This window comes from Nycticebus coucang, chromosome 5 (assembly GCF_027406575.1).
Source record: "Nycticebus coucang isolate mNycCou1 chromosome 5, mNycCou1.pri, whole genome shotgun sequence".
Taxonomy (NCBI): Eukaryota; Metazoa; Chordata; class Mammalia; order Primates; family Lorisidae; genus Nycticebus; species Nycticebus coucang.
The window spans coordinates 46,473,200-46,497,835 of record NC_069784.1 but is presented as its reverse complement, the minus strand read 5'-3'; the positions used below and the strand labels follow the sequence as shown (position 1 = coordinate 46,497,835).

General features: G+C 42.2%; 1 protein-coding gene across 9 annotated transcripts in view; it reads right to left on the bottom strand.

Moving 5' to 3' along the window:
* SLC22A15 (solute carrier family 22 member 15) overlaps nt 1-24,636 on the bottom strand; it is an 87,470-nt gene that overhangs the window by 51,931 nt on the left and 10,903 nt on the right. For all 9 annotated transcript variants that reach the window (XR_008380157.1, XR_008380151.1, XR_008380152.1 and 6 more), the window contains exon 2: nt 19,387-19,599. Coding sequence is in view for 2 of the 9 variants with exons in the window: in XM_053591368.1 (XP_053447343.1) it covers nt 19,387-19,599 (213 nt within the window). In the remaining 7 variants the exon portion in view is untranslated. The remainder of the gene's footprint in view (nt 1-19,386; nt 19,600-24,636) is intronic.

The following is a 24,636-nucleotide window of genomic DNA, read 5'->3' as shown; positions in this document are numbered from 1 at the left end:
AAACTTTTTGTCCAACAAAAAGTAGGTTAAGTAGGTTTAGAATCCCTTGGGTACATGCCTCAAAAAACTAAACCTAGAAGTACCATATGATTTATCAATTCTACTTCTGGGTACACATCTGAAAGGGCTGAAAGCAGGAACGCGTGGAGATGTTTCTATATCCACTTTCATAGCGTCATTCTTGGCAATAACTAAGGGAGAAGCAACCCATGTCTCTAGATGGTTGAATGGCTTATAAAATGTGGTATATACAGACATTGGAATAGTATCTGGGTTAGAAGAGAATGAGGGGATGTACAGGGAAAGATTTGTTAAAGGAAACAAAATTACAGCTAGATGGGAATAAGGTCCAGTGTTTTTTACCAGTGTAGGATGACGACAGTCAGCAAGATTATGTCAGGTAGTTTCAAACAGGCAACAGTAGGGCACTGAATGTTCCCAACACCAAGAAACACCACATGTCTGAGAGGATGGAGATGCACCTTACCCTAATCCGATCATTACACATAATATGTATAGAAAAATCACTATGTACCCCGTATATATGTACGATCACTATATTTCAATTAAAAAAATTTTTTTTCAGTTAAAGAATTCTGATTCGTGACATGAAATAAACTTTGAAGACGTTATGTTGTGTGAAATAAGCCAGAAAGGACAGAAAAGGACAAATTCTGCTTGATTACCCTTGTATGAGATCCTGGAATAGTCATCTTCATAGAAACAGAAAACAGAACAGTGGTTACCAGAGGCTGGGGGAAGAGGGAACAGTTACTGTTTAACAGGACAGAGTTGGCTTAGAGTGAAAAAGTCCTGGAGATGGGCAGTGGTGACAGTTGCAGAACAATGTGAATATACTTCATGTAACTGAACTAGTCACAGAGATATGATTAAAATGGGAAGTTTGATGTCATATAAATTTACCACAATAAGAAAAAAATTCCTTGAGTACTATTATCTTCTACTTTAGAGCAACTTAGGAACTTAATCCATCAACCTCTGCTTAAAACCCCATTATCTCAAGTCTGTGACGTGCTAAAGATGAGATTTGGTTACAAGGATAAAAGTGAGCCTCTGTCACAGAAGTAACCTCAGAGATCCAGGAGCCCGCCCTTCCCAGCCGTCCCCAGAGGCAGCAGTGGCGGGTTCATGAAGACCTCCTCCTCGTGCAGAACCCGGGAGAAGGAATCCTCGTTGCTGGCTCTTCCCACCCCGACATGACTCCTTTCCCAGCTAACTCCTCTCCTCTTGTATTTCTTGAAAGACTGGACAGATAAAGTCTTGACAAGACAGTTTCTGGACATCTCCAGCTTCCCCCTGCCACCTGCCCTACTCCCTGGCCCCCCCACCCCCAAAGCCTGAGGAATCGGGAAATAGATGAGAACAGTGTAACTCACTAATTCTGTGCTTTACTTCTGAATCCTCCTGTTCTTCATATGTAATTTTTAACAAGGTTAGTTAATTTGTTTCCCTTATCCTTCTTGGACTCACTATAGTAAATGCTCCATGGCTTTTAGAAAAAGAAAAAAATCAGGAAATGACTGCTCTTGGTGACAGTCATGATTTCAGGAAGGGAGAGTGATGGGAGCGATAGGACACAAACTGAAGGATATTCTAGACACTTTTTCATTCAGATATTCAAAACACATTTGGTTAGTTTCTACTAGAGGTTAGTAACTTCTCTAACTCTGGTAGGCACAGGTGAGTGAGTGAGACATGGTCCCTGGCCCTAGGTTCCAGTGGGATAGACAAGCAGTAATTAAGCACACCCCGGGGGAGAGAATGGGGGTGACTTCACACGAGGTGCCCAGGGAAGGCTTTTCGTGAGAGATGACTTTTGTCACCTGGATGAGAACATGAGAATAAGTGCAATGGTCGCAAGCTGAAGACACACCAGGGTGGCTCCGGTGGGGCTGGCATGAGATGAGGCCAGCAAGGCAGGCAGCTATCAGATCACACCAGGCCCTGGGGGATGCATGGCAAGGAGCTGGGAGGTTATTCTAGGGCAAAGAGAAGACGCTGAATTACTGGATTTAATGTTTCTAGAGATGCCTCTGGCCACTCTGTGAGGATGCATTACAACAGGAAGGAACGGGAGCTGGGAGGTTACTGCAGTAGGTGAGGTGGCAATGATGGCTAGGACGAGGACAGAAACAGTGATGCTGGAGAGAACCGCGTGGACACGGGATGTGCTCTGAAGACGGAACCAGCAGGGCTCACTGACGGAAGGGCTACGGGGAGGGCAGGGACAGGAAGAGTCACCTAGCTCTTAGCCATTCAGTGTGATTCAGCATTTGTTGATACAGGGAAGTGGCAGGAATTCAAGAGTTCTGTTTGGACACGCTCAGACAGAGCATACCTGGAGAACATCTAAGTGGAGCGAATATGCATCTAGAGCTCACGGGAGAGGCCCTGAGGGTTATAAAACTACACACAAAGAAGGTGGCTTAGCCATCAGGCCCAGGACATTTCCACATGAAGAGGCTGAGTAGAGAAAGGAACCATTAGAGAAAACTACCAGTAGAACTCAGAGACAGCAAGAAACAAGGGGAGAGCGTGGTGTCCCAGCAGCCACAGGAGGCAATCTGGCTCAGGGAGGAAGAAGTAGGCAAGCTTGTCGACGGCTGCAGGGAGGTCACCATGAGGATCAGACATGACAGTTACATCTGGAAACAGAACGGACACTTACAAACACAGATTTCAGCAGAATGAGAATGGGAGCCAGAGTGGAGAGGGAGGACACAGCAGATGTGTATAAAATGGTTTTGTTCAGTTTGCTATGAAGGAGAGCCAGGGAGTGGGCCAGCATGTGGACGGCTAGTGGGGTCCAGGATTACTTGTGTGTTTTCTAAACACGGCACATATCGGAGTATGTATGAATTTGATGAGAGCAATGAAGTAGAGATTGTGTACTGAGAGGAGAAAATTACTTAATGGAACAAGAAGGGATGGGCTCAAATGCATGAAGCAGACACGCCAGCCCTCCACACATGCAGGGAGACTGCCACTGCAGAGGGAGGTGGATGCAGCACACAGTGAAGGAACTCCCCAGGACCCCTGACAGCTCCATTCTTTCTTCATTGAAATACCATGTAAGCTCTCCAGTTAAAGGGAGTGGAAGTGGAGGGGGAGTTGGAAGTTTGAAAAGGAGGATGACAAACACATGATTCTCTAAGGAGCAGGATAGGGCCCAGTCAAGGGAAGCTGCTGCCCCATAGCCAACTATGCTGAACACTCTGTTGAGCTTCATAGTTATTGACTTTTACGAGGAGGAGGTAAAAAGTTGAGCTGATGCAGAGTCGGGGATTTTCTAGGAGTTCCATGGAGGGAGAGAGGTCTCAGGGAGTTGAGAGTATTTTTGAAGGAGTGATTATTATAATAATGGAACTTATGCTGGTTAAGAAGCAAAGGAAAACACAAGGGGGATATAGACAGTGGAGAAATGTCACCATCATGAAAATCCCCTACATTTGTATCTTCTTCTCTACCCTTCCCCGTCTTGTCCTAGTTCAACCTTAATTGTCCCCTAAGGAAATCACTTGAACTGGGTCCCTCTCAGCTGGAGGCTGCTTTTCCTTTTATGCCCATGGACCTGAGATCCTGAGATGAGAGTAGGTAACAAAACTTCAAAATCTTCAGCTCATCTGAAGATCATACTCTCAGACCGTGAACCCTACTACCTTTCTGTGGCAGAGACGTAGCTTGTTTTGAAATATCCCTTCTTCCCTTTCACAATGATGACATGTTTATCTGGGTGTTCTCTCTACACAGAATGAGGACATGTCTCACTTTCCCTTGCAGTTTGGCAGGGCCGTGTTAGCAAGTTCTGAGCAATGGGATAAAGCAGAAGCGTCACGAGGCAGCTTCCAGGAAGCTGATTTGCCCTTGGCTGCTTCCTCCTTTCCACTGCCCTGCTATTGACAACGTCCACATGGAGGCTGGAGCTGTGTCTGGGGCCGCAACGAAGTGTGGAGTGCAGATTGTGAGGTGGCAAGACCCCCACAGTCCGGCAGGCGTGTTCAAGGAACGGCCCCCACCTGCTTCTCCTCCCTTCCTAAAACAGTAGTCCTTTCTCCTTGCTCCTTCTCACAGAAGTCATGTAGCTTCTGTATACTTTCTATCTTTTGCCTAAGAGCACATGACCTTCTCTCCCTAAAGTTAATCTTTACCCTATGTACTATTACTTCCCTTCAACCCTGTAAGATGAAAATATTCCCACTCGCTTTCCTTGCTGATGTACAACATTGTTAACATAAGCAACCTTTTTTAGGTACTGTATAAATAAAGCTGTTCACAGGGTTCGATGCTGGCTGCCATCAACAGCTGCACCAGACCTACCGATCCCATCCTTATCTCTTGTGTGATCTTTGTGTGTTTTATTTCTTCCTCCCCCACCATTCCCACTTTGGTATGTTTACTATTCACGCTGGCTCACAAAAGCAAGAGGGCCAGGTTGTAGGGATAGTAAAGTCTGAAGCTGGAAGGAACCTGGGTCTCTCAGGACATGGGAGGACTGAGGCATCAGTGTATCTTTTAAGCGCTCCAGATAATTCTCAGAGGCAATCAGGTTAAGAACCTCTGTCCTGGACCTTATCATCCTTAGTAACTGCTTCAATTGGAGCACCCCTCTCACTCTTAGGCCAGCGCCCCCTAGTTTTTCACTTCTCTGTCAGACCCCTGCTTCAAATACTCCTCCAGTCTTCCATACTCTATACTAAGTATGACCTATGTCAGTGTTTTCAACCTCTTTTATCTCACAGCACACTTAAATTAGGTTAATCATATACAAGAGTTAAAAAAAATATATATATATATATATTTTTATATATACCAGGCTTTGAACATCTTTCAAAAATAATTTAATTAATGATCTTTAAAAATTTTCATGACACACCTAAGATCCTCTTAGAGCAGATTGGTTCAAAATCACTGACCTCTGTCATTAAAAAGATTAAATCATATTAAGAAGCCCTGATTTAGGGATCTGTGAAGGAAAACGTAGAGTACATTTTAAAGTTTCCTATAAATGAGCTCTGGCATTTAAAGGGGAAATTATGTTTTGTGAAAAAAATTAATTTATTTTGGTTACATGGTAATTTATTTTGCTTACAATGGACAATAAACAAAGCCGAATTGTACTTGTTCTTAATATCTTGAAGTTCAAACACTTGCTTTTATGCTTTTGATATTCTTCGTGCTGGTTCTGGCACTTTCATGCTTTTAAAATCTGGCCTGCAACTTCATCCTTGATTTTTCCACACCTCAATTTTTGCTAGCCTGTGTGTGTGCCCGAGATATTTAGGCTCATGTGGATCTGTTCTGTGATTAATCAGTAAGAAATGGCTAATCTGACAACGCCATAATCAACTATACTTTTGCCACATTTGCAGAGCTTCTCAAATCCATCAAAATGGCTACAACACCATCCTTCTGACCAGTGGGTTGCTGTTGACTTGGGTGTTAGTTTTAGGAAGAAGCAGCCTAAGGATGCTTTGACCAGTAAATTCTAAATTCTGATTCTTAGGCTGCCAGTTCCAAGTGTCAAAGTAATTGCTGGTAATTTTTCTTCAGGTCAATGCTGGTTGAGCTAACACATCTCCCTGTTTCTCCTGGAATACATTCAGGAACTGACAGAAAAAAATTAAAGGCATATTTTTAAAAAGCAAATTAGAGAATGTGAACCTGGAACCCAGGAGAACTCCCAAACAGTCACAGGTGAATCAGGGAAGGGACAGCTGACACGGGGATGCCAGCTCTCGGATTCAGGACAATGTGGTGACAACCAGTGCCCCAAAGCCCTCATCCCCAAACATGTGAGATTTTGGTTTAAATGTTTTGTTTTCAATTTTAAAAACTTTAAAAGTACTATTTAAATATTGATCACGTACCTACTATGTGACCTACAGAGTTGTATTTTGCCAAAGTTCAGATGAGACACTGACATTGATCCCTCCGGTATTTGAGAAATTCTACTATTTTTAAGGTTTTTAGAAGGAGGTCACCGCCCCAGAGTAGACTCAATTGTTGCCTCATTTTCTTACCCCTTTGGTCACTGCTTGGTACCAGGGTAAAATCCACACTAGGATATCACCAGGACATTGGAAATTAATCATAACAAACCTCAATATGGTAAGTGTGACCTTCTCAAGAAATGTGTTCATTATGAGGCTTTGGATTTTAAAAATCACAAATTTTGTAGCTTGAGACATTGCTATATTCCTTGATCACTTCTAAAAGTTTTGTAGTAGAATCCCTAGTGTTTTCCAGATATACGATCATATCATCTGCGAAAAGTGAAAGTTTGATCTCTTCTGACCCTATGTGGATACCCTTGATCGCCTTTTCTTCCCTAATTGCAGTGGCTAAAACTTCCATTACAATGTTAAAGAGCAATGGAGACAATGGGCAACCTTGCCTGGTTCCTGATCTACGTGGAAATGATTTCAATTTAACTCTATTCAATACGATATTGGCTGTGGGTTTGCTGTAGATGGCCTCTATTAGTTTAAGAAATGTCCCTTCTATACCAATTTTCTTAAGTGCTCTGATCATGAAGGGATGCTGGATATTATCAAAAGCTTTTTCTGCATCAATTGAAAGAATCATATGGTCTTTATTTTTAAGTTTGTTTATGTGTTGAATTAAATTTATAGATTTACGTATATTGAACCAGCCTTGAGACCCTGGGATAAATCCGAGTTGGTCACGGTGTATAATTTTTTTGATGTGTTGTTGGATTCTGTTTGTCAGGATCTTATGAGTATTTTAGCATCTATATTCATTAGTGATATTGGTCTATAATTTCTTGTTGGGTCTTTCCCTGGTTTGGGTATCAAGGTGATGTTTGCTTCGTTGAATGTGTTGGGTAATATTCCTTCTTTTTCTATATTGTGGAAGAGGTTTAGTAGTATAGGTACTAGTTCTTCTTTAAAGGTTTGGTAGAATTCTGACGTAAAGCCATCTGGTCCTGGGCTTTTCTTTTTAGGGAGATTTTGTATAGTTGATGCTATTTCAGAACTTGATACAGGCCTGTTCAACAAAGAATATAGCAATGTCTCAGGCTACAAAATCAACACCCATAAATCTGTAGCCTTTATATATACCAACAATAACCAAGCCGAACAAACAGTCAAGGACTTGATTCCTTTCACAGTAGTGCCAAAGAAGATGAAATATTTGGGAGTATACCTAACAAAGGATGTAAAAGATCTCTACAAAGAGAACTATGAAACTCTAAGGAAAGAAATAGCCGAAGATGTTAACAGATGGAGAAACATACCATGCTCATGGCTGGGAAGAATCAACATTGTTAAAATGTCCATACTGCCCAAAGCAATATATAACTTTAATGCAATTCCTCTTAAAGCTCCACTGTCATACTTTAAAGATCTTGAAAAAATAATACTTCGTTTTATATGGAATCAGAAAAAACTTCGAACAGCCAAAACATTACTGAGCAATAAAAACAAAGGAGGAGGAATCACGCTTCCAGACCTGAGACTGTACTATAAATCCATAGTGATCAAAACAGCATGGTACTGGCACAAAAGCAGAGAAGTAGATGTCTGGAACAGAATAGAGAACCAAGAGATGGATCCAGCTACTTACCGTTATTTGATGTTTGACAAGCCAATTAAAAACATTCAGTGGGGAAAAGATTCCCTATTTAACAAATGGTGCTGGGTAAACTGGCTGGCAACCTGTAGAAGATTGAAACTGGACCCACACCTTTCACATTAACTAAGATAGACTCTCACTGGATAAAAGATTTAAACTTAAGACGTGAAACTATAAAAATACTTGAAGAAAGTGCAGGGAAAACTCTTGAAGGAATCGGCCTGGGTGAATATTTTATGAGGAGGACTCCCCAGGCAATTGAAGCAGTATCAAAAATACACTACTGGGACCTGATCAAACTTCTGCACAGCCAAGAACATAGTGAGTAAAGCAAGCAGACAGCTCTCAGAATGGGAGAAAATATTTGCAAGTTATACCTCTGATAAAGGTCTAATAACCAGAATCCACAGAGAACTCAAACGTATTAACAAGAAAAGAACACGTGACCCCATCTCAGGGTGGGCAAGGGACTTGAAGAGAAACTTCTCTAAAGAAGGCAGACGCAAGATCTACAAACACATGAAAAGAAGCTCATCATCCTTAATCATCAGAGAAATGCAAATCAAAACTACTCTGAGATATCACCTAACCCCAGTAAGAGTAGCAGCCCACATAACAAAATTCCAAAACCAGAGATGTTAGCGTGGAAGTGGAGGAAAGGTCACACTTCTACACTGCTGGTGGGAATGCACACTAATACGTTCCTTCTGGAAGGATGTTTGGAGAATACTTAGAGACCTAAAAATAGACCTGCCATTTGATCCTATAATTCCATAACTAGGTTTATACCCAGAAGTCACAATATAACAAAGACATCTGTACCAGAATGTTTATTGCAGCCCAATTCACAATTGCTAAGTCATGGAAGAAGCCCAAGTGCCCATCGATCCACGAATGGACTAGAAAATTGTGGCACATGTATACCATGGAATACTATGCAGCCTTAAAGAAAGATGGAGTCTTTACCTCTTTCATGTTTACATGGATGGAGCTGGAACATATTCTTCTTAGCAAAGTATCTCAGGAATGGAAGAAAAAGTATCCAATGTACTCAGCCCTACTATGAAGCTAAATTATAGCTTTCACATGAAGGCTGTAACCCAACTATAGCACAAGACTATGGGGAAAGGGCCAAGGAAGGGGAAGGGAGGGGGGAGGTTTTGGTGGAGGGAGGGTAATGGGTGGGGCCACATCTATGGTGCATCTTAGAATGGGTACAGGCGATTGCACTAATGTACACAGCTATGATTTAACAATAAAAAAAAAAAAGGAAAAAGGGCAGCGCCTGTGGCTCAAGGAGTAGGGCGCCGGTCCCATATGCCAGAGGTGGCGGGTTCAAACCCAGCCCCAGCCAAAAACCACACACAAGAAAAAAAAAAGGAAAAAAATAAAAATCACAAATTTATAAGTCACTCAAGCCCTTATTGGCTAGAGATTATTAAAAGGGTGACTTTTCTATTATTCTTTTTATAATGACAGTCCAGATTCTTAAGGTACAGAATGAATGTTCTTTTTATATTAATTCATTTAAAATTAAAAAACCATTTACAAATTGAAAAGGGAGGAAATCTTTTCTTTTCCCACACAATAGCAGAAAAGGAAGAACATAGAGACAAAATATTTTCAGTCTCTCGACTTGAGTTACCCAAATCTACTTTTGTTTCATAACCAACATCTGCATGTTTGCCCGTAAGTGCTAAATTGCATTCACAAGTTAGGCATTTGTTATACTCAACTTTCAAACCCGATTTGAGGGGCCTGGCACTAAGCACTCAGGCCATCATCATTCACTCGTCTAAAGAAATTAGACCTGAGAGGGAACCAGGCACAACTGGGGACAGAACCAGCTGCGGGTGCCTCTAACATGAAGGATGAAAGGAGCATAAATTCAGAGCTGAGCTCCATGCCAGGGGCTCCACAGAGCCTTCCAGCACTCCAAGAGGAAAAGAGGCAGGTGAGCAGAAGTCAAGAAAGTTGAGGCAGAGGGACTCTTGGCTAGGTGCTAATGAATCGTTTGGGAGGGATTTTTGCTCAAGATTTATATTCTTACTGCTTTAGAGTCTGAAAATAGAAGCATGTCCCAATGACAGTGTTGGTGTATGTCAAGAGAAGCTACTCTAAATGTAACACAGAGCACAGAATGGAAGTAATGAGTGTGGAGGGGGAAGACTCATCAAAGGCCATTGCAAAGATTTAGGCCAGCATTGGACAGGGAACACACCCTAAGAAGTGAATGGATTCCAGCTAGACACTGACATCTGAGAGTTCAGAGGCAAGATCTGGGCTGAGTCATCCATGAACAGTGATTATTTGAAGCCACAAGGATGGTTTCCCAGGGGTGTACAATCTTTTTTGCCCCCTGTTGCACATTGGAAGAAGAACTATCTTGGGCCACATAGAAAAGTAAATACATGAACACTAATGACAGCTGATGAGCAAAAGAAAAAAAAAGGTCTGTGCAACCATGCTTTTTGTGATATTTGACACATAAGCAAAACAAGTCCTCACAAAATCAGTAAGTTGGACACCCCTGGGTTTAGACCAACCACACATTGAGTAAAGCTTGAAGATAAAATTTAAAGTGAGAAAAACGTGTCTTTAGCCTCTCTCTTGAAATAAACAGCCTTTAAGCTTTGTAGAAATATCACAAATTAAAACAATAATTTTTCTGATGGAGCAGAAGTATGACAATCTGAAAAAGTAAATTATTGCCTTCAAATGGACTGCATATTTACAACATCCTAAAAAGAAAATTAACACCTGAGTAACGAAAAAGATATCTATCAAAGATATGACAAATAAGAAGGATGCCGAACCTGATAACCAGATAACTAATAATAACTAACCAACTGTCATAAGGCACCCTCCTCTCATGGCCAACAGCCAGCCTTTGGCATGTAAGTTACAAAATCTGGTTAGGGGGGTTTTATTTTTTTGTGTGTGTGTGTTTTGTATTTTTTTTTTAAACTTTCTTTTTTTTTTATTGTTGGGGATTCATTGAGGGTACACTGATTGCAATTGTTAGGTAAAGTCCCTCTTGCAATCATGTCTTGCCCCCATAAAGTGTGACACACACCAAGGCCCCACCCCCCTCCCTCCTTCCCTCTTTCTATTTCCCCCCCTATAACCATAATTGTCATTAATTGTCCTCATATCAAAATTGAGTACATAGGATTCATGCTTCTCCATTCTTGTGATGCTTTACTAAGAATAATGTCTTCCACTTCCATCCAGGTTAATACGAAGGATGTAAAGTCTCCATTTTTTTTAATGGCTGAATAGTATTCCATGGTATACATATACCACACCTTGTTAATCCATTCCTGGGTTGGTGGGCATTTAGGCTGTTTCCACATTTTGGCGATTGTAAATTGAGCTGCAATAAACAGTCTAGTACAAGTGTCCTCATGATAAAAGGATTTCTTTCCTTCTGGGTAGATGCCCAGTAATGGGATTGCAGGATCAAATGGGAGGTCTAGCTTGAGTGCTTTGAGGTTTCTCCATACTTCCTTCCAGAAAGGTTGTACTAGTTTGCAGTCCCACCAGCAGTGTAAAAGTGTTCCCTTCTCTCCACATCCATGCCAGCATCTGCAGTTTTGAGATTTTGTGATGTGGGCCATTCTCACTGGGGTTAGATGGTATCTCAGGGTTGTTTTGATTTGCATTTCTCTAATATATAGAGATGATGAACATTTTTTCATGTGTTTGTTAGCCATTCGTCTGTCGTCTTTAGAGAAAGTTCTATTCATGTCTCTTGCCCATTGATATAAGGGATTGTTGGCTTTTTTCATGTGGATTAATTAGAGTTCTCTATAGATCCTAGTTATCAAGCTTTTGTCTGATTGAAAATATGCAAATATCCTTTCCCATTGTGTAGGTTGTCTCTTTGCTTTGGTTATTGTCTCCTTAGCTATACAGAAGCTTTTCAGTTTAATGAAGTCCCATTTGTTTATTTTTGTTGTTGTTGCAATTGCCATGGCAGTCTTCTTCATGAAGTCTTTCCCCAGGCCAATATCTTCAGTGTTTTTCCTATGCTTTCTTGGAGGATTTTTATTGTTTCATGCCTTAAGTTTAAGTCCTTTATCCATCTGGAATCAATTTTTGTGAGTGGGGAAAGGTGTGGGTCCAGTTTCAGTCTTTTACATGTAGACATCCAGTTCTCCCAACACCATTTATTGAATAGGGAGTCTTTCCCCCAAGGTATGTTCTTGTTTGGTTTATCAAAGATTAGGTGGTTGTAAAATGTTAGTTTCATTTCTTGGTTTTCAATTCGATTCCAAGTGTCTATGTCTCTGCTTTTGTGCCAGTACCATGCTGTCTTGAGCACTATGGCTTTGTAGTACAGACTAAAATCTGGTATGCTGATGCCCCCAGCTTTATTTTTGTTACAGAGAACTGCCTTAGCTATACGGGGTTTTTTCTGGTTCCATACAAAACGCAGAATCATTTTTTCCAAATCTTGAAAGTACGATGTTGGTATTTTGATAGGAATGGCATTGAATAGGTAGATTGCTTTGGGAAGTATAGACATTTTAACAATGTTGATTCTTCCCATCCATGAGCATGGTATGTTCTTCCATTTGTTAATATCCTCTGCTATTTCCTTTCTGAGGATTTCATAGTTTTCTTTATAGAGGTCCTTCACCTCCTTCGTTAGGTATATTCCTAGGTATTTCATTTTCTTTGAGACTATGGTGAAGGGAGTTGTGTCCTTAATTAACTTCTCATCTTGACTGTTATTGGTGTACACAAAGGCTACTGACTTGTGGACATTGATTTTATATCCTGAAACATTACTGTATTTTTTGATGACTTCTAGGAGTCTTGTGGTTGAGTCTTTGGGGTTCTCTAAGTATAAGATCATGTCGTCAGCAAAGAGGGAGAGTTTGACCTCCTCTGCTCCCATTTGGATTCCCTTTATTTCCTTGTCTTGCCTAATTGTATTGGCTAGAACTTCCAGCACTACGTTGAATAGTAAAGGTGACAGAGGACAACCTTGTCTGGTTCCAGTTCTAAGAGGAAAAGCTTTCAGTTTCACTCCATTCAGTAAAATATTGGCTGTGGGTTTGTCATAGATAGCTTCAATCAGTTTTAGAAATGTGCCACCTATGCCTATACTCTTCAGTGTTCTAATTAGAAAAGGATGCTGGATTTTATCAAATGCTTTTTCTGCATCTATTGAGAGGATCATGTCATCTTTATTTTTGCCTCTGTTAATATGGTGGATAACGTTTATAGACTTGCGTATATTAAACCAGCCTTGCATCCCTGGGATGAAGCCTACTTGGTCATGATCAATGACTTTTTTGATGATAAGCTGTAATCTATTGGCCAGGATTTTGTTGAGAATTTTCGCGTCTATGTTCATGAGTGAGATTGGTCTGAAATTCTCCTTTTAGTTTGGGTCTTTTCCTGGTTTTGGTATCAGGGTGATGTTTGCTTCATAGAATGTGTTGGGGAAGATTCCTTCTTCCTCAATTTTTTGGAATAATTTCTGCAGTACAGGAATAAGCTCTTCCTTGAAGGTTTGATAGAATTCTGGAGTGAAGCCATCTGGACCAGGGCAGTTTTTGGTTGGAAGATTTTTTATTGTTTCTTTGATCTCAGTGCTTGAAATTGGTCTGTTCAGGAGCTCTATTTCTTCCTGGCTGAGTCTAGGGAGAGGGTGTGATTCCAAATATTGATCCATTTCTTTCACATTGTCAAATTTCTGGGCATAGAGTTGCCTGTAGTATTCAGAGATGATCTCTTGTATCTCTGTGGGATCAGTTGTTATTTCCCCTTTATCATTTCTGATTGAGGTTACTAGAGATTTTACTTTTCTATTCCTCGTTAGTCTGGCCAATGGTTTATCTATTTTATTTATTTTTTCAAAAAACCAACTCCTCGTTTCATTAATTTTCTGAATGATTCTTTTGTTTTCAATTTTATTGATCTCTGATTTGATTTTGGATATTTCTTTTCTTCTACTGAGTTTAGGCTTAGATTGTTCCTCTTTTTCCAATTCCATAAGATCTCTTGTGAGATTGTTGACGTGCTCTCTTTCTGTTTTTCGAATGTAGGCATCTAAAGCGATGAATTTTCCTCTCAAAACTGCTTTTGCAGTATCCCACAGGTTTTGGTAGCTTGTGTCTTCATTGTTGTTATGCTCAAGGAAGTTAATGATTTCCTGTTTTATTTCTTCCTTCACCCATCTGTTATTCAACAGAAGATTGTTTAGTTTCCATGCCTTTGGGTGGAGTCGAGCATTTTTGTTAGGGGGTTTTATTTTTTAACGTTCAATGTGTGTTCTGTTCAGGAATCTATGGAAAAAAATCAACTGAATATTCGAAGGAATACCAGAAACAAGGGATCCTTGTGACTTAGGGTCACAGAAGCAGGTATTGCTAGAAAGGAAGAGAGTGGGGAAGAAGGGACGGTTACACAGAAGGCATGAAGTGAAGGTTACTGGCCTAGGTGCCGGGACAAAGCTGGGGTGAGGGAGAAGAGAATACAGAAGCTCCCTGACTGTCCATGGGGTTGTCTGGACAAACCCATGTACTCTGAAAACATTGTATGTTAAAGATGCATTTGGCACATCCGCAGACCATCATAGCTTAGCCTGCCCTACCTTCAACATGCTCAGAGCACTTACATTAGCCTAAGGCTGGGCCACACCACCTAACATGAAGCCTACTTTCATACAGCGCTGACCATCTCACGGAACTCACTGAACTCAGTGCCATGTAGAGGGCAGTATCACGTGGCTGACCAGGAGCTACGGCTCACTGCCACTGCCACTGCCACTGCCCAGCATCACAAGGAAGGATCGTACCATCCTGCATACTGCTAGCACGGAAAAAGATAAAAATTCAAAATTTGACGTGCAATTTCTACTGACTCCTTAGCACTTTCACTGTAAAGTTGACAAATCCTAAGTCAGGGGCCATCTGTAAAGTGTTTTAAAATCAACTTCCAAAGTGGTTGTTTACGTTCATATTAGGCCAAGCTTTTGTCTCAACATTTATCTCAATCCACAGTGCATAAAATTTCTAATTTTCAATTGACTTTATGCCATTGACTGACTGTCCATCTGTCATCCTGGTGTACCCATGTGACATTTACAAATCTCTAGATCTTTCTCTTCCTTCCTCCACCAAATTGTACTGTGTTTCCTGACTTTTCCCTTCTCTACTAGAATGCAGAGATTATGGAAGTTTCTCAGATGGATCATGAATCTTAGGAGACCAGAGAGCAGGAGGGGCCTCTGTCATACTACCTCCGAGAGCGGAGAACACTCCAGGCTCCACTCTGCTCAGCTTCTCTGGCTCCATCACTGTCATGAATTTGTCTGTCTCAGCTCCGTGTCCTCCTGCCACCTAAACAGCCACTTTTTATTCCTCTAATTTATGGTACCATGTCATGGAACACTAATTGATAAATGTGCTATATTCACAGACCACACTAGAGAAAGGGGCAATGCACGATAAACAAAAAGTCGTTTACACTAAGCTTGGGTCACTCCCCCGCCCCGTGGAGGCCGATCCCTCTCTTGCTCTCTTCGTTTTGGCTCAGGGCAGGTGGCTGATGCTGCATTTCCCACACATGAATGATGCTGGACCGCCATCTTGCAGAAGTCTAGGCAAGAGAAAGGCAACCCAAAGGAAAACAGATTTGTCATTACACTTTTGCCACAAAGTCTGACGTTTGACAGGAGTGACTGTGTTTTGTACATGTGGCCCTCCTCTCCCCACCCCAACCCCACCTCACCCTCTGGTGCACTCTTACTCATCTCTACGTGCACTTCCGGTCTTGCCTGACATCCTAGTGGAGCTTACCACTCCCCCGTTTCTGCTTCTAACATTACCCATAGTGAATCTCTCATGTGCTCATTTCTCATTCTCCTCCAATGCTGTGACTTCCTAAGGGCATGTGTGTATCCCAAGTGCTAACCTCACGGTGTCTGTGAGCACTGAGTATGTGCTGGGTTATTCATGGAAGAAGTGTGCATGCCACAGACTTACAGGCATCCTCGCCTGCCACAGCTCTGCATAAGTACTCCAAGCACTGAGTTCTGAGTCTTTGGGAATGCAAGGAACCCGCCAGCTGGTCATTGTTTCCTTGGAGCCACCAAAGGGCATTCTCATGAAAGGAAGTGTGAGGGAGATTTGGAATTTGAAGAGTTTTCCTTCTTCCTACAGCCAATCTGACATCTAGAATACTTTGGTCTTCTCTTTAGACCCTGAAAGCAATTTAACAGGTCCACAGACATCCCTACCGAAAGATGTATGTCTGATCACGCAGAGGTCAGAAACGTGCGTGTGATACATGGAACGTCCGGGAAATGCAAGCCAGGCAGGGGCAGGTCGCAGAGTGACACTGAGCCCCTCACCAGGCTGCTGTGCCCCTTCTAAAAGGTGGGCTTGCTCCAGGGACCAGCATACCTCACTAGTGCCAGCTCAGCCTTCCCTGAAAAGAGGACAGACTATGGGGCTGTTCAGAGCACATACTGATGGAAAAGAAAAGGAAGACAAAGGGAGCTCCCCCTGGCTGCCCTGGGAGACCAACCCAAATAGGACACACAAGCCTAGTGATTGAGGTTGGCCTTTGATAAAAACCAAGTCATGTTACAGTTGCCACAGACCTACTCAGACTCTCAGCATGCCACTCTTTCACGGCTACAGGGCTGGAACAGACAGCAGCTCCATGACCCCCCTGCCAGGGCTCCTAACAACCGGAGAGCTGGTGACTGGTCTGCTATGCAAAGTTCTGAAAGGTTCTGATAATAATTCCAACCCAATTTCAGTCCTCCCCTGGTCTGTATTTAAAACAAATATATTTACAGCTTGGTAGAGGAAAATCTCACTTCAGGGGAAAATCAAGTAATTAGAGGCTCCTGTGATTAGGAAGTACTTGGACAGGGTATTTCAGGAACAGTTTCATGGTGATTAACTAACTTGCTTCACTTCAATGTAGTTGTCACTCTGAATTACCACTTAATGGGTGAAGTGTGCAGGCTATAACAATCAGTAGTACAGGCGTAAGGAAGCAAGACATTAAAAAAAAAAATTAGACCCTAAAGCAATTAATTGCAGTGAATTTTTCGAATAGTTTTAATACTCTGTCTTTTGACCCCAGGGTACGGCTTGGGGGAAATATATTAATCTCAAGATAATAGTCAATTTTAGTTCTTCGATATTCATGATGATATTAAAGATTCCAACCTCACACTTTTTGGTTGCAAACATTAATTAAGCTTGATAATTGTGTGTCTCTGTGATATTTGGTGCTTTCAGAATGACTCAGAGCTCAGGGAATAATTTGAATACAGCAGACAGCAATTTGCTACATAAAATCACCCCAATGGCAATTAGCTCATTTTAGAATAGCCGAGACTCCAAGATCAGAGAAGATTTTTGCATTATATATTAAGTTAATGACATCTACCTAACTTTTTATTTACCCTTCCCCAAAAAACCTTTGCAAAAAAACTCTGCAGGGCCTGACCCAAGCGTAGTAAGATCCAGGGTAGAAGTTTTATAAAATGTATTTTTATAAAATCTGCGGATATTATCTTGATATTTATTTTTGGGAGTTTCATATGACAGCTCAACAGCACACTATACTTGTTTGTTAACTTTGATTTCAGAACAAATAATTTCTAAAACAAACCAATATTATTATTATTATTATTTTTTTTTTTTTTTGAGACATAGTCTCATTTTGTTGCTCTCATGGGAGTGCCATAGTGTCATAGTTCACAGCAACCTTAAACTGTTGGGCTCAAGCGTTTCTCTTGCCTCAGCCTCCCAAGTAGCTGGGACTACAGGTGCCCACCACAATGCCCAGCTAGTTTTTTCTTTTTAGAGATGAGGTCTCACTCTTGCTCAAACTGTCTCAACTCAAGAGCTCAGGCAATCCATCTGCCTTGGTTGCCTCCCAGAGTGCTGGGGTTATAGGTGTGAGCCACTGCACCCAGCCAGAACCCAATATTATTGACACATCAGATCATATATGAAGGATATTTACCAATTTGGTGACAAGTTCTGGTGCCGTGGGATGACTGCCACTCTGCACCCATGTGTGCTCACTTTTTGCTATGCAAGTTGGTAATATTGTTTTCCCTTCTCCCCTAGAATTCATTCTATCAAAGGCCCTCCAGCAGATGACAGGCAGCATTTTACTTAGCTTTCAGCCCAAGATATGGAGAAAGAAAAGAACTTTGAGGAATGCGAGCCTCTCTTAAATCATGAGGGCCGGAGAGGCATGGGAGTGGGGCAGCAGTCGTATCCCACCCCTCCTGGAGCTAAATGATATTCTCCCGAAGCTGCTTGCTATTCAGACTCTGCTTGCTATACAGACGTCTGCTTGCTACATGGACTCTGCTTGCTACGCAGACTCTGCTTACCATGCGGACTCTGCTTGCTACCTGGACTCCAGCCGGAAGGACACTAGTAGCTTCACACCAACCAACAATGCTATACCCTAGACATCCTAACTCCTGCCCTGTAGCTCCACAATGCAGGGTTGATCACTAATCACTGTATGTCTGTAAGCCAAGGAGAACTGACCAACAGCTTTGTATCCACTCACTCCTTATTCCCTTTTTGCTTTTAAAAGCCTTCTTGCAAACAAAGGCCGAGCAAAGCACGCCTAAAGATAACTTGGGAGTGTGTCCTGGGCAGCTGTCCTCACCTTGGCTTGAGTAAGCTCTTTAAAATCACATTTTGTGTCTCAGTTTCTTCCTTTAGGCTGACATTTCTTTGCACCATACACCATCTTCCCACAGTCACTGCACCAACCTGCGTTCTCACCTGTCCACCCAGGCCACTTCTGTGGACTCTTCCCAGACCTTCACTGCCATTGAGCTGTGTGGCCCAGGCAGGGGTGATCTTTACCCCATCCTCAAGAAAGTTCTTCTGGGACCAAATGGCAATGGCAGAGGCCCTAGGGGCCCTGAAGCCCACACCTCTGCAACAACAGCAATAACTTAGGAGAGAATCACTTAGCTCCAGACGGGGTGGGCAGGACTGCTGCCCCATCCCAGTGCCTCTCCGGTCCATATGATTTAAGGAAGGCTCACATTCCTCAAAGTTTTTTTCTTTCTCCATATCTTGGGCTGAAAGCTAAGTAAAATGCTGCTTGTCGTCTGTTGGAATTTAAATACTGAAATTCCAACTAGGATACTGTTTAAAACTAAAGGCTTCTACTCTTTAAAAAAAAAAAAAAGTTTGAAAATCACTTGAGTACTGGAAAGAATATGGACTCATCAAATACTAGACCAGAGCTTATTAAGTATATGATTCTTTAAGTTCTCTACAGCCCACCAGCTTCATTTAGAGAATAAATTGCACACAAACTTTATATCCATCTGTATGTAACGAAAGGAGATAAAAACTTTTACTTCACTTTTCTTTTCTTTTTTTTTTTGCAGTTTTTGGCTGGGGCTGGGTTTGAACCCGCCACCTCTGACATCTAGGGCCGGCGCCCTACTCCTTTGAGCCACAGGCACCACCCCTACTTCACATAATCAAAGTATGGCTCTTCTGGAGTTTACCTTTTTTCATCCAACTAGTTTGGCAAGATTCAAGCTTCTTCCATGAGTAGCAAGAAATATAAAGAACATGTTTTCAAAGGCTATTTTCCTTTAATACATTAAAACCTTTAACTTTTCAATTTATTAGAAATTATTTGAAGATGTGGCTACAATTTAAATCATCAGGACAAAAGAGAGTGTTTCCATGGGAGCAAGGGCAACATTCCCATGGTGACGAGCGCGGCCTGACGTACCTCCGAGGCGATGGAGGTGAAGCTGCTGCTGAAATGCACGTGCTTGTGGATCTCGCTGCCGTTGGCTGTGAGCAGCCAGTTCCCAAAGGCCTGGTTTTCACCAGCTGACTCGTTGCCATGGCTCTGATTAGGTAGGAGCTCTGCCAGGTCCCAGTGGTACGACGGCGTGGCCCCGATCAGAGTAATGAGGATAGCCTCCGTGGCCACATAGAGCTGAAAGATCAAACACATAACCCAGCTGCAGACATCTGCCATGTATGCTGAAGACTCACTTAATAGGTCTACAAACCTTGAAAGATCAGCTTCTTGCTTTTGTGTTTTACCTTTTCACAGGCTTTTCCTTCTTTGAGACCTGTCTAATGCTAACACCCTGGGTGTATATGATTCGTGGGGGAGGGGAGGGAACATTATTGGTCTGATTTAAAAGACCGAAACTAGCTATTTCCTTGTTAACATGGTATCTTCAGCTCAGATAAGCATTCCCCAGGGGGCTAGGAGTACCTTGACCTTGGATTCATGATCTAAATGAGAGAATTTTTGTAGCATAATTAAATGTCACAGAAAACTATATAATATTGCTTTATTAAAGCAGGTAAGAATTACACGTAATTGAGTGGGTACTATTTTTTTTTTATTATTATTTATTTATTTATTTTTAGACAGAATCTCGCTATGTCACCCTTGGTTGAGTGCTGTAGTGTTACGGCTCACAGCAACTTCAAACTCTTTGGCTCAAGCAATTCTCTTGACCCAGCTTCCCAAGTAGCTGGGACTACAGGTGCCTGCCACAACACCCAGTTATTTTTTGGCTGCAGTTGTCATTGTTATTTAGCAGGCCCAGGCTGGATTCAAACCCACCAGCCTTGGTGTACGTGGCTGGCGCCCTAACTACTGGGCTACGGGTGCCGAGCTGAGTAGGTACTATTTTAAAATATGATTATGTAATAGGTAAGATTCAAAGAAGTTCAAAATCTCAGGTATATATATTCATTTCATAACCTTTAGCTATATTTTAACTGAGTTTAATGTAACCATAGTTTTTTTCCCTCTCCAAAAACACCTCACCCATTCATTCATTCAAGAAATATTGATAGAAGACTACACCATTTGTCCCTGATTGTTCTGGGCTTTACAGATGCTCAGAGTTGGGTCAAGGCAGCCTTGTTATGTTATGTTATGGATTTCCATTTATAGTAGCTCCCATTATCGGATGATTATTTCAAGTTTAAGCAAACACATAAGTAGTCTGTTCCAGAGTGAAATAATGTCACTTAAGAAACTATCCCTATTAACTTAGAACTTGTGTCTTAAAATACCTTTGAAGAGAATAAGTGTTTAAAGACTACGAAGTATATGATTTCTCCACAGCACGTAGTGACAGGCCCCCTGGATGGATGAGTTCCCCAAAAGGTGGGGAGACTTGCCAACAATTTTACCTGCAGTGGGCAGAGAACTCCCAGCCCAGGCTCCTTCATATCATTCTGTAGAGCTACATTCAGCTGTTCAGGGGACAAGCCACAGAGCCAAAGGCTATGGGGCCTCTGTCAAAGATGGCAGTGCATCTTAGTGCAGAAAGCTAATGTAAAACCCAACATGGAATTTTTGCACCTGGGGTAAGGCTGAGAGGCTCTGAGATGGTCCCAGTCTATTTTGAGTCAGTTGATAATGGACCTCTCGGGAGAGGTGCAAAGCTACCGTAGGTCAGTATGTTTGGGTGATTTATTATAAAATGCAAAGGAAAACATGTTCCCAGACTTAAATGCTTCCTGGGCCCTATTTTCATACTATTATGGAAGTTTCAGAATAGGAGGCAATCAGCATATACAAATAAAATCCTGAATAATTACAGGAACAGTTCAATTACACATTGCAGCAGCTATAATCACAAAGCCATTTTCACCCACTTAGTAACTGCCCCTCCTGATTATAGTCAGCTGAAATTTAATTAATGGGTATAAAGAAATGAAAAACACAGGGCAAGGAAACTCGGGAGATGACTGAAAACAGTTCTAATGAATGCACAGTCTTCAAATCAGATAAAGGAGACTTGTCATTTTCTCTCTAAAAGTGCCCTTTTCTACCTTTGTTCAGACCACTTCACCTGGAAGGCGCTTTCTCCTGTTGTGAATGTTTTAGCTTTCCCCATCCTTCAAGAGGCAATTCAGACACCACCTCCTCCATGAAGCCTTCCCTACAGTCCTGCCTTCCTCACCAATCCCTCCACGAGTCCTCTCCTGCTTTTTCTGCTTCATCTAGATTTTTTTTTCTTATATACATTCTGAGTAGAGTGCCATGGCATCGTCATAGCTCACAGCAACCTCAAACTCTTGGGCTCAAGTGATCCTCCTGCCTCAGTCTTCCAAGTAGCTGGGACTATAGGCACCTGCCACAACACCATCTAGTTTTTCTATTTTTAGTACAGACATGATCTCTCTCTTGCTCAGGCTAGTCATCAACTCCTGAGCTTAAGCAATCCACCAGCCTCCGCCTCCCAGAGTGCTAGGATTATAGATATGAGCCACCACAATTGGCTCATCTAGATTTTTCTAAAGCATATATCATTTTCTTCACTGCAGTACATTTATGTATTTGCTTGTCTTATTTTTCCTATTGGAATATACTCTCCTTAAGAGCAGGATCTACATGTGACTCACCTTTGGACTTCCAAATCAAATAACCCAGGGCGTATACACTCCACAAGTGAATGATTAAGTGACCAGGATGGAATGCTAACAGGCACATGCTTCTACAATGCCAGCTACACACCAGGCACGATTCAAAGTTCCTGGCGAACACATATCAACCCATCTTATTTTTATCTGGATTGTTTCAGGATAAGTAACATTCTAGGTAAAAAAGGAAATGTTCTAAAGAATGCTCTCATCTGGGCGGCGCCTGTGGCTCAGTGAGTAGGGCGCCAGCCCCATATGCCGAGGGTGGCGGGTTCAAACCCAGCCCCGGCCAAACTGCAACAAAAAAATAGCCGGGCGTTGTGACGGGCGCCTGTAGTCCCAGCTGCTCGGGAGGCTGAGGCAAGAGAATCGCGTAAGCCCAAGAGTTAGAGGTTGCTGTGAGCCGTGTGACGCCACGGCACTCTACCCGAGGGCGGTACAGTGAGACTCTGTCTCTACAAAAAAAAAAAAAAAAAAAAAAAAAAAAGAATGCTCTCATCTGAGGCATGTTTCATCTTGCAGGCCACTGTTCTCTGCAGAAACTACAATTTGGAGAAAACAGAACAAGAACAAAGCCGTGTTCACCCACGCCCCTATTCAAATACAGGAGCAGTGAAAACCAGTCATTGTTATCTGTATTAATGAGTATTGACTCGTTTCATTTCTAGCAATATGCAAAGTAAGCACTTTCCACCTTTCTCAATTTCTCTGTCCTTTTCTCACCTTCTACAATGTCTGCCTCCCCACCCTATGCATATGCTTGCATGATCACACACATGTGATCACACACATGCTCACACACGCTCACACACATGTGGTCACACACGTGATCACACACGTGCTCACACACATGGTCACACGTGCGCTCACACACACATGCTCACACACACACATGGTCATACACATGTGGTCACACATGCTCATACACATGTGCTCACACACGGTCTCACACACGTGGTCTCTCACACGTGGTCACACATACTCTCACACATGTGCTCTCACACACACATGCTCACACACACGGTCATACACACGTGGTCACACACGCTCATACACATGTGCTCACACACATGGTCACACACACATGGTCTCACACACGTGCTCACACACGTGCTCTCACACACTCACAAACGTGCTCACACACACGTGGTCACACACATGCTCACACACACACATATCCAAAGCCCTCGACAAAATGTATGTTCTGTTCCAGAACTTATGTCACCAGTAAAGTCAGAAACCTGTGACACGTCTATGTAAGACCAGCCTCAATAGAAGGGTGTCGGCCTTTTTGCCCCCTTTGACACCTGTGGTCATGTTCGGTTTCGCCACCCACAGGGGAGACAAAGCAGGCAGGCTGTAGTGACGTGGCCTGATAAACGCTAGGGACGGGTGTCAGGAGGGAGGAGGTCAGAGAAGCGAGCTCCACTCTGCAGGCAGGTCCTTCATGCCAGAGCCACAGCCGTGGGCCATGTGGTCAGAGGGAGGAAAAGACAGGTCAGCACTTAACTAGCCCCGAGGAGGGACCACCTGCACACAGAACATGGGGGTGGTTTCCTACCTTGGCGGTAACAATTTCAGATAGCTCACAGCCTGTTCCTTTCCCCCCGAAATAAAAATATTCTGTTGTTCTTCTATCTGCTATTACTCTATCACTCCCATGCACACACTCACCCACGTGTTTTTGTCTAATGAAATCGCACCCATCAGCAGATGGGCCTTAAAGCCACAATGAAAACCACCACCCATTCTCCTTCCGCGTGTGACCAACAACATCTCAAATAAATCATTATCTTCCCTTGCTCTACCTCCAGGGAAGAAAGAGTATCACAGATGGCTGGATTATCTTCCCCCTTTCAATGTAATTATAATTAGAAAAAAATGACTAAAATGCACTAAAGGACTGCAATTTCAAATGTTTCAAAAAGTGAAGGTTTTAAAAGTAATTTTATATTAACACCATTATGAGCTTTCATAGTACTTCTCAGGAAATCAAAAAAGTCTCATATAAATTATCTCATCACAATATTTTGTGCTGTGAAGTCATGGTGAAGCATGATGTTTATTTTGTAAGCAGGAAAAATAAGATACAGAGAAACTAAGTGAATTGTCCAAAGTTACGTATAACACTAACAGCAAAACCAGGACGAGAATGGGAGCCACTTAACGTTTGGGGCCAAATATTTTCTCAAGGGAAACAAAGAGGGGACAATCAAAGGTGATTTTATTGTTAGTCTTTTATGCATTTGGTACTCAGTTGTCTAACTGACTCAGCTGAAAGCACCACACGGGCAAGACCATCATCATGAAGGCAGATTCTACGCCCAGTGCCAGCACACAGTAGGTCCTCCATAAATATTTGGTGGCTGACTTACTACCTATTTTTTTTGTGTTTAAATTTACACTCCCTAAAACTGGTGCCTCCAAGAAGTATCTCCTCCCCTTTCTAATCCACCCACATTATGCACTAGAATAGTCTCTTCTGGTCAAAACATATTAATGGATAAATGATAAGTTTCCTAGAATTCCAGATCTTCTATTCCATGGCCCGGTTGCTAACTAAGCCACATTTACGCTT